The sequence below is a fragment of the Siphateles boraxobius genome, unplaced genomic scaffold, assembly GCF_051911475.1.
Source record: "Siphateles boraxobius isolate OS27281-9 unplaced genomic scaffold, OSU_SipBor_1 118, whole genome shotgun sequence".
Taxonomy (NCBI): Eukaryota; Metazoa; Chordata; class Actinopteri; order Cypriniformes; family Leuciscidae; genus Siphateles; species Siphateles boraxobius.
In genome coordinates, this window is record NW_027508720.1 from 1,262,357 (window position 1) to 1,278,177 (window position 15,821).

General features: G+C 37.4%; 1 protein-coding gene across 1 annotated transcript in view; it reads left to right on the forward strand.

The window, feature by feature from the left end:
• Positions 1 to 242: 242 nt before the first annotated feature.
• Positions 243 to 15,821, forward strand: part of psmd1 (proteasome 26S subunit, non-ATPase 1) — a 49,214-nt gene continuing 33,635 nt past the window's right edge. The window contains exons 1-16 of the mRNA XM_077202544.1: positions 243 to 656; positions 1,375 to 1,418; positions 1,500 to 1,573; positions 2,419 to 2,588; positions 2,850 to 3,058; positions 5,274 to 5,417; positions 5,495 to 5,721; positions 9,100 to 9,160; positions 9,261 to 9,389; positions 9,519 to 9,607; positions 9,704 to 9,782; positions 10,860 to 11,033; positions 11,122 to 11,233; positions 12,289 to 12,485; positions 12,777 to 12,872; positions 13,787 to 13,851. Coding sequence (XP_077058659.1) covers positions 641 to 656; positions 1,375 to 1,418; positions 1,500 to 1,573; positions 2,419 to 2,588; positions 2,850 to 3,058; positions 5,274 to 5,417; positions 5,495 to 5,721; positions 9,100 to 9,160; positions 9,261 to 9,389; positions 9,519 to 9,607; positions 9,704 to 9,782; positions 10,860 to 11,033; positions 11,122 to 11,233; positions 12,289 to 12,485; positions 12,777 to 12,872; positions 13,787 to 13,851 — 1,886 coding nt within the window. The 5' untranslated portion in view covers positions 243 to 640. The remainder of the gene's footprint in view (positions 657 to 1,374; positions 1,419 to 1,499; positions 1,574 to 2,418; positions 2,589 to 2,849; positions 3,059 to 5,273; positions 5,418 to 5,494; positions 5,722 to 9,099; positions 9,161 to 9,260; positions 9,390 to 9,518; positions 9,608 to 9,703; positions 9,783 to 10,859; positions 11,034 to 11,121; positions 11,234 to 12,288; positions 12,486 to 12,776; positions 12,873 to 13,786; positions 13,852 to 15,821) is intronic.

Sequence of the window (15,821 nt, forward strand, 5' to 3'; positions counted from 1 at the left end):
CTCATAATTTCGGATATTTATCTCATAATTTTAAGTTTTTATCTCTAATGACTTAGGATGTCATAATTATGACTCTTTATGTCATAATTTTCACTTTTCTGTAATAATTTTGACTTTTATCGCGTTGTATATATATATTTTATTTTTATTTTTGGGCAACAGTAGTTATTATAGATATAATGATTTAAGGAAATGTGTTCCATCTTGGACCACAGAGTGGCACGTGAGGAACCACAGCCTTCACTGAACGGCAGAGAAGAAGAGCCACTGACGGGTTGGCCGCTACAAAGCCTGTCTGGAAACAATTACTACATGCCTTACACATCTAATTTATTCATTTGAAGAAATTAATATTACCCATAAAAGAATAGTTTGCATAGTATTTGCTTATCACAACCTTCATATATTCTGCAGCATGTGATTTTATACTAAATGACAACTCGTATTTTCAGGCGCAATTTCCGGCGTGTCCCGCAGAAGCGCTCATTCAGTCAGATGAGTTTGTGCCGCTGCTGTAATAGCAGTAGATCGCTCGAGCGCTCAGTTTCATTGAGAGTCAAATAGACTTTATTCTTATTAATACTGTTCGTGTGTTTAAATCCTTGTGCTGGAGGAGATCCAGTGACCGTCGCAAACAGACATGATCACTTCAGCCGGTGAGTGAATGCGAGTGATCGAGAGAGAGTGTTTGATTTAGCTGAGTCACACAGCTAACGGCTAACACGCCGCAAAAGCTCGACGAGCTTTACAACTTTATCTGTGTGTAATGCAAATATATTTTCAATTAGAAGTAGCTATACTATATGTACTACTTTAGCGCTTAAAGGCGGTGGTGATAGTGTAAAGGTTTGTTAATGTCATCTCTCGTGGTGTTTTTACTGCTGTGGTTTGTTTACATCGGCAAAATAGCGTGATATTTGAAAAGTAGATCTGTTATGTGTCTCAACACCGTTTTGACTATATAAATAATGTCAAAACGCCTTTTATATGTTAGTTTGAATTAAAACGCGTGACCGAGGTTGTTATTTAGCATATCTGTCATGTCACTGTTGCTAAACGTTAGCCATGTAACACGGATAGATGGGCTGATATGAAGACAGATGGACATACAGGCTTTTATATATACATATTTTATTTAGTCGTCAACATTTGAATCAAACATCAAAGTTATACATGCATTTTTAACAATACCCGTTCTTGTCTAAGGACAACTTTGATTAACTATAATATATATCTATTTATTTACACAAACACACACACACACACACACACACACACACACACACACACACACACACACACACACATGTGTATAGACAGAAAGCAGGATCAGACTGTATATACTGTACTGATGGATGGTTTGCTGTTTTGTAGCTGGTATCATTTCCCTCCTGGATGAAGATGAGCCACAGCTCAAGGTACAGGATCTGCTCAAACAAACATATTCATGCTTATTATATGGGTCTGGTTATTAACAATATTTTTTTGTTCATTTTAAGGAGTTCGCTCTACACAAACTGAACTCCATTGTCAATGACTTTTGGGCAGAGATCTCTGAGTCCGTAGACAAAATGTAAGTAGCACTGATCGTGGCTCATTTTTGAAGGCGTTCACCCAAAAATTGCCATAAATATGAAAACAAATCATATATTATGATTTAATTTTACTGTAGAATAATAATACTTGTTTTAATGTAATTTATATTATGCTACAACTCATTTTAATTTTATGTTACGATAGTACTATTGGAGTAGTAATATTCCTAATAATAGTAAAAATATAAATATAATTATTATATTAAGAATAAATATATTTTTATTTTACAGTGATGTACTGCTAAAGCAATAGCAATATTTCTTTATTGACTTAAGTAGTTAAAAATATTAAAATGAATATAATTATGATGCTAACAATAATTATTAAATGCTTGTTTTTATTACTGAACATACAATAGTATTGCAATAGTATTTTCTGTATTTATATTTTTATTAAATAAAAAAAAAATATTAAAGTACTTATTTTACAGTACAATAATATTATTGCAAAATTATTTCATGATTGATTGCAAAAATTAAATGCAATATCCTGAATAACAACTATTATTATTATTATTAATAATTAATATTATTTGATAATATTTATTTTTTATTATAATTTTTTTAAAATTAAAATATAACCCCCCCTGTTTTTTGTACTGTAGTTTGATGAGGTACTTTCTTTCATGGAACACAACAATAAATGATAAACAATATCCGAGTTGATATTTTCTATAATATTGAAAGCATATTATTTTACAGAAAAGAGCAGCCTTTCTAATTGTCTCCTATTATTTGAAAAGAAATGTCTGTAAATGAGGACATTAATAAGCTCATTCATGCGAGTGTTTTAGGTGCTAATGAAGTTTGTTTTCTGTGTCAGCGAGGTCCTGTATGAGGATGAGACGTTTCGTAGCAGAGAGTTTGCTGCACTGGTGGCGTCTAAAGTCTTTTACCACCTCGGTGCTTTCGACGAGTCTTTAAACTACGCGCTGGGTGCTGGAGATCTCTTCAACGTCACTGACGACTCCGAGTATGTGGAGACCATTATTGGTAAGTTATCAGCTTATCCTGAAGAAATCCTGAAGAAATGGATCACGGTTTCTGCAAAAAACAACAACATTGATAATAATCAGGAGCTAGCAATCAGTTAGAATGATTCCTGAAGGATCATGAAGCTGAAAATCCAGCTCAAATATTCAAACGGAAAAGTTATTTGAAGTTTTAATTCACAATATTACTGTACTTTTGATCAAATAAATGCGACTCAAACTTTTGAATGCTAATGAGCGTATGTATTCTTTCGCCTATCAGCCAAGTGTATCGATCATTACACCAAACTGCGTGTTGGGAACGCCGAGCTGCCAGAGGACGAGGAGAAGAAGAGCATCGATCCTCGTCTGGAGGGAATCGTCAACAAGATGTTCCAGCGCTGCCTGGGAGATCACAAGTACAAGCAGGCCATCGGCATCGCGCTGGAGACCAGGCGCTTGGACATCTTCGAGAAGACCATCCTGGAGTCTGTATGTTGCTCATCTGCAGAAACTTACTTAATTTTGCTGGATCGTAGTGTCGTTGAGCTCATCGTTTAAAGGTGATGATACACGGGGCAACTTTTTGAGCAATGTTGCCGTCAACGGGCTTCCAGATAAGACACAGGGCCAACGACCCGTCTAAATTATCCAGATAGAAATGTATTGCCCATTTTCAATGGGAAAGTTCCCAAGCAACATTGGTCAAAAAGTTGCCCTGTGTATCATCACCTTAAGAGTGAAGTGTGCGGTTTAAGAGTGTACAATATAGCGAAATATAATGCGTATCGCAGTTTGGCTTCGTGCGTTTGAGGGAATGCATTGACGTGAGTTTCCCGCCAGAACACACTCTGAGTGGCAGAAGAGCTGCTGCGTGACTGGATTTAACAGGGGAAACTGTGAAAACGCCAGTAAAACAAACCATTACCAGTTTGAACTAAAGGTTGGACTTGATATAGTGTTCCTCACAACTTCCCGAAGATCCAGTGATCCGTGGATATTGACATGCAGCCAGGAACATGTTTCCTGACATTTATATGAGCCTGATTTCCACGCGGGGAAATGTATACAGCAGATTTGCCTGTGAACGCTTTATATAAATACAATATAGGCCTAAATCCATGTGATCACTTGTTATCAATATCAATGTTATATATATCATCGTATCGCCCAGCCTTAAAACTTGTATAGTTTTTTGTCAGTGTTTATTTAAAAATATCTGATTATGCTTAATAAGCCGACGACACACGTGGTCATGTAAACGCAGAAACCCGTTTTCTTTTGAGTAAAGTCATAAACCGGTCGACACTGGTCATTTTTTGCCTCTTACTCTGATTTTGCGCGGCATGTAAATGCATTTAACTGCTTTCCGGCGGCTTATTGAAGTGCGCATGTGTGAAATGTGACAGGAAAGCATCCTTAATGCAGATTTAAACGCATCCAGACAGAGCGAGCATTTTGCAGGAAAGGAAGAAGGAAATATATCACAAACCCAGACTTTTTCATGACCCAGAAAATTATAACAATGTGTCCTCATCGCGTGAAGTATCTCGCTGCATCTGTGACTGCATGAGAGGATAATATACGAGCTGCAAGTTTCCCGCTGACATGTTGCAAACTTTATTTAAAAACACAACCGACAAAACAAATAAAATACTCAAGAGTCAGATATGCAAATGATTGTCTTGTCGTCACACAGGGGCATGGCCTGATTTGTTAATAAAGTCATGTAAGCGCGCCGCGGTTTACTTGCGTTGTCATGGTTACTGGTTTGCATGTAAACGGGGAAAACTGGTTATTTCAATAAGCTGATATTTGTGAGTTATCAGCTTACTGGTGTGTATGAACACGTGCTCAATGATAACTGCAGATCCAGCTTTCACTGCCTGGATCCAGTTTTTCTGTGAATTGCAGAGACTCATTTGCTTCTCTTGTTCTGTAGCTTTTGGCAGTCTGTAAAAATGTACCTCAGATTTCTTGTCAGATCTAGTTGTACAGTCAATAGCAAAGCTCTTTCCCGTTTTAGATGCGTTTTGTGTGTTTCACGCGGCATTCACACTGAAAACCAGTGCTGTCGCTCAGTGTTCCTGCCACTCAGTGTGTGTGACCGCAGTCACTCCGGCCGACGGTGACGTCACACGCATAATCTCTATTGTCAAATCTCACATGATGCAATTTAATTAACTCAATAAATGCATTAGCGGTTTCAGAGTGAAGCGTGGCATTTACACACCTGATGTCATGAGCTGCACGTGTATAAATGAACACAGTGCCGAGCTTCACTCAGAAATCAGCAGTGCAACCCGTCAAAATAAAAGCTCAATGGTTAACTTTTGAAATGAAAAAAAATGTAAGTGTGTTAAATTAAAATAAATCAACGTGTGATCGTCAACGAGTGGATCTCTGAGCTGCTGTGAGTGAGTGGAGGCGGGGCTCATTTACATATTCATAGAACTGTGTATACTAAATGAGGCAAGGGTGTCGAGTTACATTCAAGCTATTTTAAGGCGTGAAGACATTTTTTTCAAGGAAAACAGGTTTAAATAAGTTATTTTGGTCATCAAAGATGAGTTTTTAAGAGAGACAATTATTGACTACAGGGATTGACTACTTTAAGATGTAATATGTTGTGAACTTGTGGATGTGATGTCATAACTTCAACGACGTTACAGCTTTCACCATTTTACCATGTTTTGTTTTCCCACAGACTGACATTGGTGGTTTGCTGGCCTACAGCCTGAAGATCTGCATGTCCCTCATGCAGAACAAGAAGTTTCGTAACGAAGTTCTCCGAGTTCTCGTCAAGCTGTACATGAACCTGGAGAAGCCGGACTTCATCAACGTTTGCCAGGTGACCTGTCCTAAACGCGCTTCAGCTTTACTGTGCCTTCAGAGATTCCTCTCTAACATCTTTCTTTTTCATCACAGTGTCTGATTTTCCTCGACGACCCTCAAGCGGTGAGTGATATTTTGGAGAAGCTGGTGAAGGAGGATAACCTCCTGATGGCCTATCAGATCTGCTTTGACCTGTATGAGAGCGCCAGCCAGCAGTTCCTGTCCTCGGTCATCCAGAACCTGCGGACCGTCGGCACACCCATCCCCGCTGTGCCCGGATCCACCAACACGGGCACCGTGCCCACACAGGAGAAGGACAGGTGGGCATTTCACCTGTTCTATATTGGTGTATTCAATTAAATTGCATGAATGAATGAGGCATTTATATAGCGCTTTTCATATGTACTACTGTACCAGGGGTGCGCCGATCCGATACTCAGTATCGGTATTGCTCCGATACTACAAATATTTGCCGGATCGGGTATCGCCAGACGAGACCATCCAAATCCGATCCGATATTGTATAGCCTACGTATGTTATTGTTATACAACACAAAAGGCACAAAAACATTATAAAGCACTATAATGTTTTCGTGTACTGTATTCCAAGATTTCTGAAGCCATTACATATAGTTTAATGTGAGGTACAGATTTAAATCGTTAAATTAATCTTCGCGTCACGCTCGGGTAAAACAGTCAACACGATGAAACTCTCTCCAAGATGAGTCAATGTTCCTATTATTATACTGTAGATCTGTAGATAAAGCTCTATGGTTTGCATAAAAGGACTTTAACGTGCTGGAGTTTCACATGTTACTTTCAACCGGGTGTCTGTTAGATCACAACACAACTCCTCAGTGATCACAGCACTGGAGTAGAGAGCGATATAATTGCTCTTCACACGCACATTAACTGAAATTTAAAACTGTTAAAAGGCTCATACTAATGAATAAATAAAGAAATATATGTATATCTTACTTCTGTGCTTTGAACTTTTCAATGCGACGCGCTGCGCGCCGTGACTCCATGTTGCTTCGAGCGCATCATTCTGCGCACGGGATGCGCATAAGTGTTTCGTGCCGCTCTGAATTGGAGCCTTTCATAGTACAATACTTTTGCGCAATGGCAGTTTATTGATAGCCTTAGTTGTTCTGTCCAATCTATGTATCATATGTTGCTGATTCATTAAAAAGTTGCGCTTAAAATTTTAAAATAAATGTATTTTAATTATATAGTATATATTTTGTCTGTATTGTTTTAGAAAGTAAGGAAAATAATGTTTAAGTCAAGCTTTGTTGCCTTTAACAAAACAATAATCACAGTCTCTTCCCCACAGTGAGGCATACAGATACAGTTTATTAGGTAATTTGGCACTGTTTTTTTAATTATTATTTTAGTATTGGATCGGTATCGGCCAATAATGAGGCCCAGGTATCGGAATCGGTATCGGAGGCAAAAAAAAGCGGATTGTGCCACCCCTATACTGTACACCCAAAGTGCTTTACAATGATGTCAGGGAATCCCTCCTCAACACCCCCAGTGTCTTCAACAATCAATTCAATTCACATTTATATCTCAGTCCCTCCAGAAAAACGCGATTATGTGATCGCATAATTCAATGCATAATCAGCCAAAGTCTGCATATTTATGCGGGGGCAGCATTTTTTCAAATACGCCACACTTTCACTGCATAAATTGACGATTTCCGCGCAAAATATGCGGGGCTTGCATGATTTCATAATCTACACATTTTCGTTGCAAAAAAGTCACATATATCTTAGCAGAAAGTTGAAAAATGTTGCGTTTACTTCACACACGAGCAGCTGTTTTCCCCTGTTGCCATGGGAACGCTATGAAGTCACGTAATTACGCGACATGAACATCATCGAAAAGCTGTAAAACAGGAAGCACACATTTTTTAAAAATATTTTATTTATTAATTTTTACAGAAGTTGTAGCATATTCCTTTTGTAAAGCTACACAACTTGTTTGACTCAATGTTTTGTACGTTTGAGCCATGCGTTTATTAAGGTCTGCAATAAAACAAGATGAGAACTTAAAAATTCCCAGCACTTTCTAGAGGTTTGATGACATGATGAGGTACGCTTGCTTATCATAGGACGTAATAAGAAATGACTCTTTACATTAAGGTAGTAGCCTGGTGAGATCAGGGTGTTGGGGGAATTACTTTTTTTTCTCTTTTTCATCAAACCCAAGTTTTTGCAAGTTCCCGCAATTTTTGCAAGTTCCCTCAATTTCATCGCATAAAATTTCATATTCCATCGCATTTTTTTAAGAAAACGTGCTGCATAAACAAGGATTTTTGCCCGCAACAATCACAAAAAAACGCTGCATTTTTCTGGAAGGACTGATTTGTTAGTGCTTTGCACAATACACATAATTTCAAAGCAACTTTACAGAAAATGCATGAGTCCACATTACAATTTACAGTGATCTGTTATCAGAGGTAACTATCTAAGTTATGTATTTCAGAAATGTACATATACAAAATCACAGTAAGCGAAAAGGTATTCATTTAAACAATGTATTAATTTAATGCAGAAACAATGAGCTCATTGAAGTATTGAATGCTTGTTTGTTACTTGTGTATTATTGAAATTGATCAATGTGTTTAGAAAAATCTGTGTAATGCAAGTGAATGGGTCCCAAAAATGCTGTAGCTTCAGAAAGCACATATAGCCGTTATGAAAATAATTCGTACAACACCAGTGGTTGAACAATGTCTTCTGAAACAAAATGATAGGTGTGTGTTAGGAAAGATACTAATATTGTAGGGGTGTAACGATACCATTCGATACATATCACGATACTGAACTAACAATACAATGTTTTTGTGTTATACTCCAAGACATATGATGAAAGGGCAACACAAATTGTACTGTTGATTAAAATGCTACATTTGGTGTTACATTGTGTGTAAATGAATAGGATTGTTCTTAGTGCTTCACCCAAAGCACAGGACAATAGAGACTCCAGAATAACAATATTCATGATTCTGAAGCTGAAAATACACAATTATTTCAGACTAATATGCTTGCACTCTGTCACTGACTAGATATATTTAAAACAATGTAGTCAATTTTTACTGGTAACACGACATTTGGCATTATCAGGACCCACACACTTGAATTCTTTCTCACACAGAAATTTTATTTTGAGTGAATTTTACACAATACATATTGATGCATATTTGTATTGCGATATATTGACACTCCAATTATATATATATTCAATCTCTAAACTCTCTTTGGCGTTTGTATTCTAGAGATGTTGTTTATGCAATCTCTTACTTGATGCAAGTGCGAAATTAAGTATAGCAAGAATATATCTACTTCACTTTCTACGCATGTCATGTGAAAATATCATATTGAAGAATATATTTTAAGCATTTATACATCATCATTTTAGTATTTATTGTACTACGTTTTAAAATCATTGTACAAAATTTTTACTGTAATACAGTAATAAATATCATAATGCTCTAAAAATACGCTTAGTTTCATCGCCAATTTTTATCATTTATTTTCTTGATTTTGTGTTTTCGTGAGATTCAGCCCTCTCAATCATGGGGAAATCATTGTAACTCGGCCTTGAAAGAGTGAAATGTGCTGTATTTTCCACAGTAAAAAAAATATTTATGAGATGTCATATTCGATATGTTCTATGTCCATATTTTAGTGATGCAATGGAGACAGAAGACAAAGCTGGAAGCTCTCCTGCCGGAAAGGCTGTGGAAGTGGTGAGTCTTCACTTTAAGTCCTTTAACTCATCAGATATTAGGCTTGTATAAAATACGTGCATGTGTTTAAAAAAAAAAAAAATGTATGTATTTAAAATAGAAGGATGAGCCGAAAGACCAGAACTCCAAAATGATCAAAATATTAAGTGGCGAAATGGCCATTGAGCTGCACCTTCAGTTCCTCATTCGAAACAACAACACAGACCTGATGATTCTCAAAAACACAAAGGTGAGAAACCACTGATTTAAGACTCTAATGATCTTTCACATCAGCTGGTCTCATTTTTAGCATGGATCAAATCCCAGATGTGGGTATACTTCATAAGCTAAGTATGGTTTTATTCCTGATTCATTTCAGGATGCGGTGCGAAATTCGGTGTGTCACACGGCGACGGTCATAGCAAACTCATTCATGCACACGGGAACAACAAGTGACCAGTTTCTACGGTACAGCTTCCTCACTCACATGCTCACTAATCGACATTTCGCCTCTCGATGTAGACAAGTAAACTGAGATGAGAAATGTCACCTTTTATTTTACAGAGAGAATTTGGAGTGGCTGGCGAGAGCAACTAATTGGGCCAAATTCACAGCAACAGCGAGTCTTGGCGTCATTCACAAGGTTAACATTATCATATGCCCAAGGCACTTTCCACAAAACAGTTTAGTTATCTATCAGTCTGTCTCGGTTTCACATTTCTGTTTGTTTGCTTGCTTTAGATTGGTCTCTTTCGAATTACTATTTGTCTGTTTCAGATTTCTGTCTGTTTCAGATTTCTGTTTGTGTGCTTTAGATTAGTCTTTTTCGAATTACTTTTTGTTTCAGATTTATTTTTCTTTTAGATTTCTGGCTGTTTCAGATTTGTTTGTTTGCTTTAGATTTGTGTCTGTTTAATTTTTGTTTGTTTGCTTTAGATTTCTGTTTGTTTGTTTTCGATTTTTCTGTTTCAAATTTATTTTAATTTTATATTTCTGTCTGTTTCAGATTTATTTTTGTTTGTTTGGTTTATATTGGTCTCTTTTAAATTACTTTTTGTCTATTTTAGACTTCTGTCTTTTTTAGATTTCTGTTTGTTTGTTTCAGATTTCGTTTGTTTGCTTTAGATTTCTGTCTCTTTCCGATCTGTGTTCTGTTTGTTTAAATTTCTGTTTTTGGTCTAGATTTCTTTCTCATTCAGAATTCTTTTGTCTTAGATTTCTGTTGGTTTGTTTTCTTGTTAGATTTCTGTCAGTTTCAGGTTTTTATTTTTATTTTTTATTTCTCTTTCGTCTGTTTTGTTGGTTTTCGATTTCTGTTTGTTTTAGGTTTCTGTTTGTTTCAGAAGTTTTGTTATTGTTTCTTTGTTTCTTTTGTTTATTTGTTTAGATGTTTCTTTTAGATGTTCGTTTATTTAGATGTGTATTGAGATATTTGTTTAGTAGTGAGAACCATTACAAATATTTAAACATTCTTAATTATAACTAAATTTAAACGCCACAAATGTTTTTATAAAATCATGATTTTATTATGTCCATTTTGACATGATTGTCATGATTTAATTAATTGTTGTAAAAACTCTTTTAATTACTATGTTATAAAACATTGGTCATTCCTGCAGTAAGGTGGTATTTAGGACTATTTGTGGAAAATGCCTGAAATATATATTTTCTCTTAATAAAGAATATTTTCATTGAATAATGCATTTGCTTTTGTGTCCAGGGCCATGAAAAGGAAGCACTACAGCTAATGGCGACTTACCTGCCCAAAGACACCTCACCAGGATCAGCCTATCAGGAAGGGGGAGGGCTGTACGCGCTTGGGCTGATCCATGCTAATCACGGCGGGGAAATCATCGACTACCTTCTCAGCCAGCTCAAGAGTGCCAGTAATGATGTGAGTGCATAATCACATTCAAATAAACTTTTGCAGCACTGCGACTCCAAAAAAAGCAGGAATAATTCTCCATAATCATTCTTTGCAGATTGTGCGTCATGGTGGCGCTCTGGGTCTCGGTTTAGCTGCCCTGGGCACCGCCCGCCAAGACGTCTACGATCTGCTCAAATCAAACCTCTATCAAGATGATGCAGTGACAGGCATGTAAAACATCTTATATAACACAGCTGGAAAAAACAACAACAACACGATTATTAAAAGGTTCAGTTTTTTCAGTAGATTTCACTAAGGCAAGCATCACTATTACTAATGATTAAAATACAAGGCGACTACTTGATTTGACAAATTGTAATTGCGATTTATTAATTACGATTATCACTATATACATTGAATGAGGTTTTGAATAGCTTTATACCAGTGGTTCTCAACTCGTTTGGCAATGGGACCCACATTTCCCCATGGTCAACAAATTTTGTGTATAAAATGTTTTGTATAGATATATATATATATATATATAGGCCTATTATTATACATTTTATACACAAAATTTGTTGACGCACACAAGTACGCTCCCCCTTTACTTAACATACACATAAATTGTAAGAATATGGCTATTACTGATAAATAAACAGTAGGCCTATGAGTTTAAGTTATTAAATAGCAGTCCCAAACTAGTTTTTGTTAATACAATGTTGGTATGAGCCACCACAGTCATTTAAAAACATACAAAATAACACCGTGAAAATAAACAGGACAGGAAAGTGTTTTTCTGAGGTGAGAGACTTACACTTACGTCACTGGTAGTTCCTATTGTGCCGGTTCTCTGAAGTAGTCGTGATTCGCCTCTCACAACGTAACATGCTCTAAACACACCTCTTAAGGTCCTTGCAGACCGAAATATTTGCATGCGTTTTTCCGTATTTGTTATTCGGTCGCTCTGACTTGTCAAAACACTGACGGCTGAAAGTTTCAGAGGCAGTTTGCAAACATGATTGACACAACGTGAGGTCGTATTTATTTTTTACGTGTGAGAATCTCCGACTCAGCGTGCAAGGACGCAGAATAATTGTAGGTGGTCTTTTTTTAGTAATCGCGGCTTTGAGCGATTACTTAATCATGGCACCCGTACTTGTAATCGAGTAATTGTGCAGCCCTAGCGACCACCCAGAATGCCGTTCAGTTTTAAATGGTCACCAACCCAGTCTATATTTCAAGGTTAAGCTCACTGTCATGTTGTGAATGGGTGTTGTCACAGGAGAGGCGGCTGGTCTTGCTCTGGGGCTGGTGATGCTTGGCTCAAAGTCGGCCCAGGCGATCGAGGACATGGTGGGCTACGCTCAGGAGACCCAGCACGAGAAGATCCTGCGCGGATTGGCTGTCGGCATCGCCATGGTGATGTACGGAAGGATGGAAGAGGCCGATGCTCTAATCGAGAGTCTATGCAGAGATAAGGTGAGCACTGTTTTTAATTAAAATTTTGTATAGATATTCTAATGTTTGCTGGGAGTTTTTTAAAATATTAAAGTCAAAACCTTAAGGGCAGTACTTCACCTTGATTGCTTAGTTTTTCATACAAATGTAATGGTTCATAACACAGTTTTCTATGCAGAATGCATTCTTTGTAGTCTTAACCGTTTCCAGAGAGCTGTGTTTATTCTGTGAATATATTAACGGTGCAGCTTGCTGATGTCTGAGGTTCTGGTCTGCACATTGAGCTTCTGTTTTATCTCTCTGTCCTGACAGGACCCCATCCTGCGCCGCTCGGGAATGTACACAGTGGCCATGGCATACTGCGGATCTGGGAACAACAAAGCCATCCGACGACTGCTACACGTGGCTGTGAGTCTACACTCGCAAAAATTACAAACGACATGGGTTATTAGACACCAAAAAATATACAAGGGTCATTCCACAATTACAAGAGAGAAAACCTTTGGAGATTGACCGTTTGATTATCAGTAATCTTATTCTGAAATGTGTGATCTGAGAGTTGCTTTATTAGATTAGATATTACCAAACAAGTCAGTAGTGAGAATTTGATTAAAAAAAAAAAACAAGGCCATAATCTGATATTTATTTTAGTACATTTTAACATGGTTTAAAGATTTCAAGTAGTAAGACATGCTCCTAATTAATCATGAATAAAGACTTAATTTTCGACTCTTAAGATAGCGGCACATTGTTTTGTTATCGTTGTAGTGTTCTTTGTTTTCTTTTTGAGCATGCGGTCTATCTTGCATTTCCTTCAGGTGGCGACATTTCCATTCTCTGTTGTACTTGCATCAAAAGAGCTTTTTGTGTAACTGTAACTTTAAAACATGAATATGCTAGTGTTGTAATTTATGTATTTCTTTTAGATTTAGGCTCTGGTTAAGCTCAGGCACTTCAACTTTTATTATTACTTGATTATTTATACAACGGCAAGAAAATAACCTGCATGCCATACAGAGCTACATTTAGCCATCGCTCAGTGAGTGATTGAGAGTTCGCTTGCAGGAGTCTCAGGTTGGAAATTTGAAATTGTGGACATGTGAAAACCTGTTAATTGTATTAATATTTTGAAAATGTAATGCCATAAATTTTTAATAATTTATCAGCTTTTTACATCAGTGCTGGCAACATAAAACATTTGGGAATATCCGCTCAAACCAAAGTAATGTTTAGTTAATTATATTATAGATTTGTTTTCATCTTCAGGATTAGTGAGTTTAATATTTTGTCTGAATATTATTTTTTCCCCCTCTTCCTGTCAGGTGAGTGACGTGAACGACGATGTTCGGAGGGCTGCCGTGGAGTCCATCGGATTCATCATGTTCAGGTATGTTGCCTGTCCTCACCTGTCTCTTCTCTCATCAACGCTCCCTGTCGTCTCGTCCTGCGCTTCTTCATAAACAGACGAGCCGCTTTCTGAATGCTTGCCAGGGACGGATTAATCAGGCCTTAATGTACACACAGACGAGATTCCTCCCATTCCTCTGTAGAGCTTTACAAATGTGTTTGGAGTGTCTCCTGATGTGCGTGTTTCCGGTGTTTGAGTGTGATCCCTAAGAGAATCATCACTTCCTCTTATCGTGCCCTGTGGCACTCGCTTTATTGTCAGTGAGAGTGTGCACACATTTTCCATCCTCTTTTGCTCTGACTTAGTGTTTCTGCATTGAGTGTATGTCATCAGTTCAACAGAATTTTTGCCATATTCTTAAGCTGTAGTTCAACCAAAAATGTGTTGTCATGTCCTCAATTTATTTTTACGCTTTTTGCCAAACCCCAAATTTTTACAGGTTTAGAAATGCATGTTTTCAAAGTAGTGCTGCACGATTAATCATATCGCAATCACGATGTAAAGCCAATGCGATTATATGACGCAAAATGCTGCGTTTTCATATGAAATAAACAAATTAGGGCTGTTAACGCAATTAACACAGCATCTGTTATTTTTTGTCATCCTTTGGCTAGCGTTACATGATCCCGCTCTTATTCGTGCAAATGCTTTTAAACCATTCATGCGCGCTCAGTCAAAAGAGACCGCGCTGCCTGTGAATGTCCTGACTGACTCACAGAAAGACACGCGCCAGTATCATGCACATGCACAGACCGCACGCCAGAATACAGTTCTCTTTCGCCCTTGAACGAACAATAACACACACAATTATGCCAAAATGTCGTTTTGTCGAGTATCTTCATAACATAAGAGCAGTGTTATGATGGACGTAAAGAGTTGTGAGAGAATGACGCGTGTGAGATCCGCGTCTCTGTCAGCAGCGGCTGCTCTTAAAGGGCCAGCAGCCAATAAAGCTTTCTGTCAGTAAAGTTAATCACAGAACAAAGGGAACAGAGACCGCTCACTGCTCTTGACTAAAGAACTTTTGTACCTTTAATAAAGGATTGGTCTATATATCATTTATAATTTATGCAGCGCAGACTGTTTGATGACTTTATTTAATTTTTGTATATGTCCTACCTGTTAGACAGGAGGGGCACAGCACAGGCAAATATGACATTTATTATGGGTTTATGAGGATTGTTTGAAGTTCACTTAAATTAAAAGCTGTTATATTTTTTTGAAGCCTAATAAATGTTTAATTTTTTTATAGCTTTCAATTGTAATGACAGAATCACTGTAATGTTGGATTTCATTTCATATTTATCACTAATCTGTGTGTGCATTTTGCTTTAGAACCAAGCAAGTTGACTCATGAAACCATTTGTTTATTAAATCGCATATCGCAATATTTACCTCAATAGCCGTAATATGACATTTTCCCCAAATCGTGCAGCCCTATTTCAAGGTCAGGTAGGCAATCGTAAAAGCTCTATTCAATGAGTTAGGGTCATGTCCACTACACACTCATATGCGTCCCTGCATTCAAAACATCTGAACATCAAGTAATTCTTGATAGGGATGCACCGATCCGATACTCAGCATCGGTATCGGCTCCGATACAGCCATTTTTGCCGGATCGGTTATCGATCAGACGAGGCCGATCCAAATCCGATATTGTGCGTATACTATTCTGTGTTATTGTTAAGCCCCACAAAAGCCCCTAAAACATTATAAAACACCATAAAGTTTTCGTGCACTATATTACAAGTGTTCTTAAGCCATTATAGTATAATGTGAGATAGAAATGAACATTTAAGTAATTAAATTCAAGATCACGTAAACTTTTCCCTACGCTGCAGGCGGCTGTCAATCATTCTTCATTCAGTATTCAGCGTCGCGTTCGGTTACGACAGTCAACATGATGAAACCCTCTCCAAGATGATTCGATTTACTATTATTATACTTGA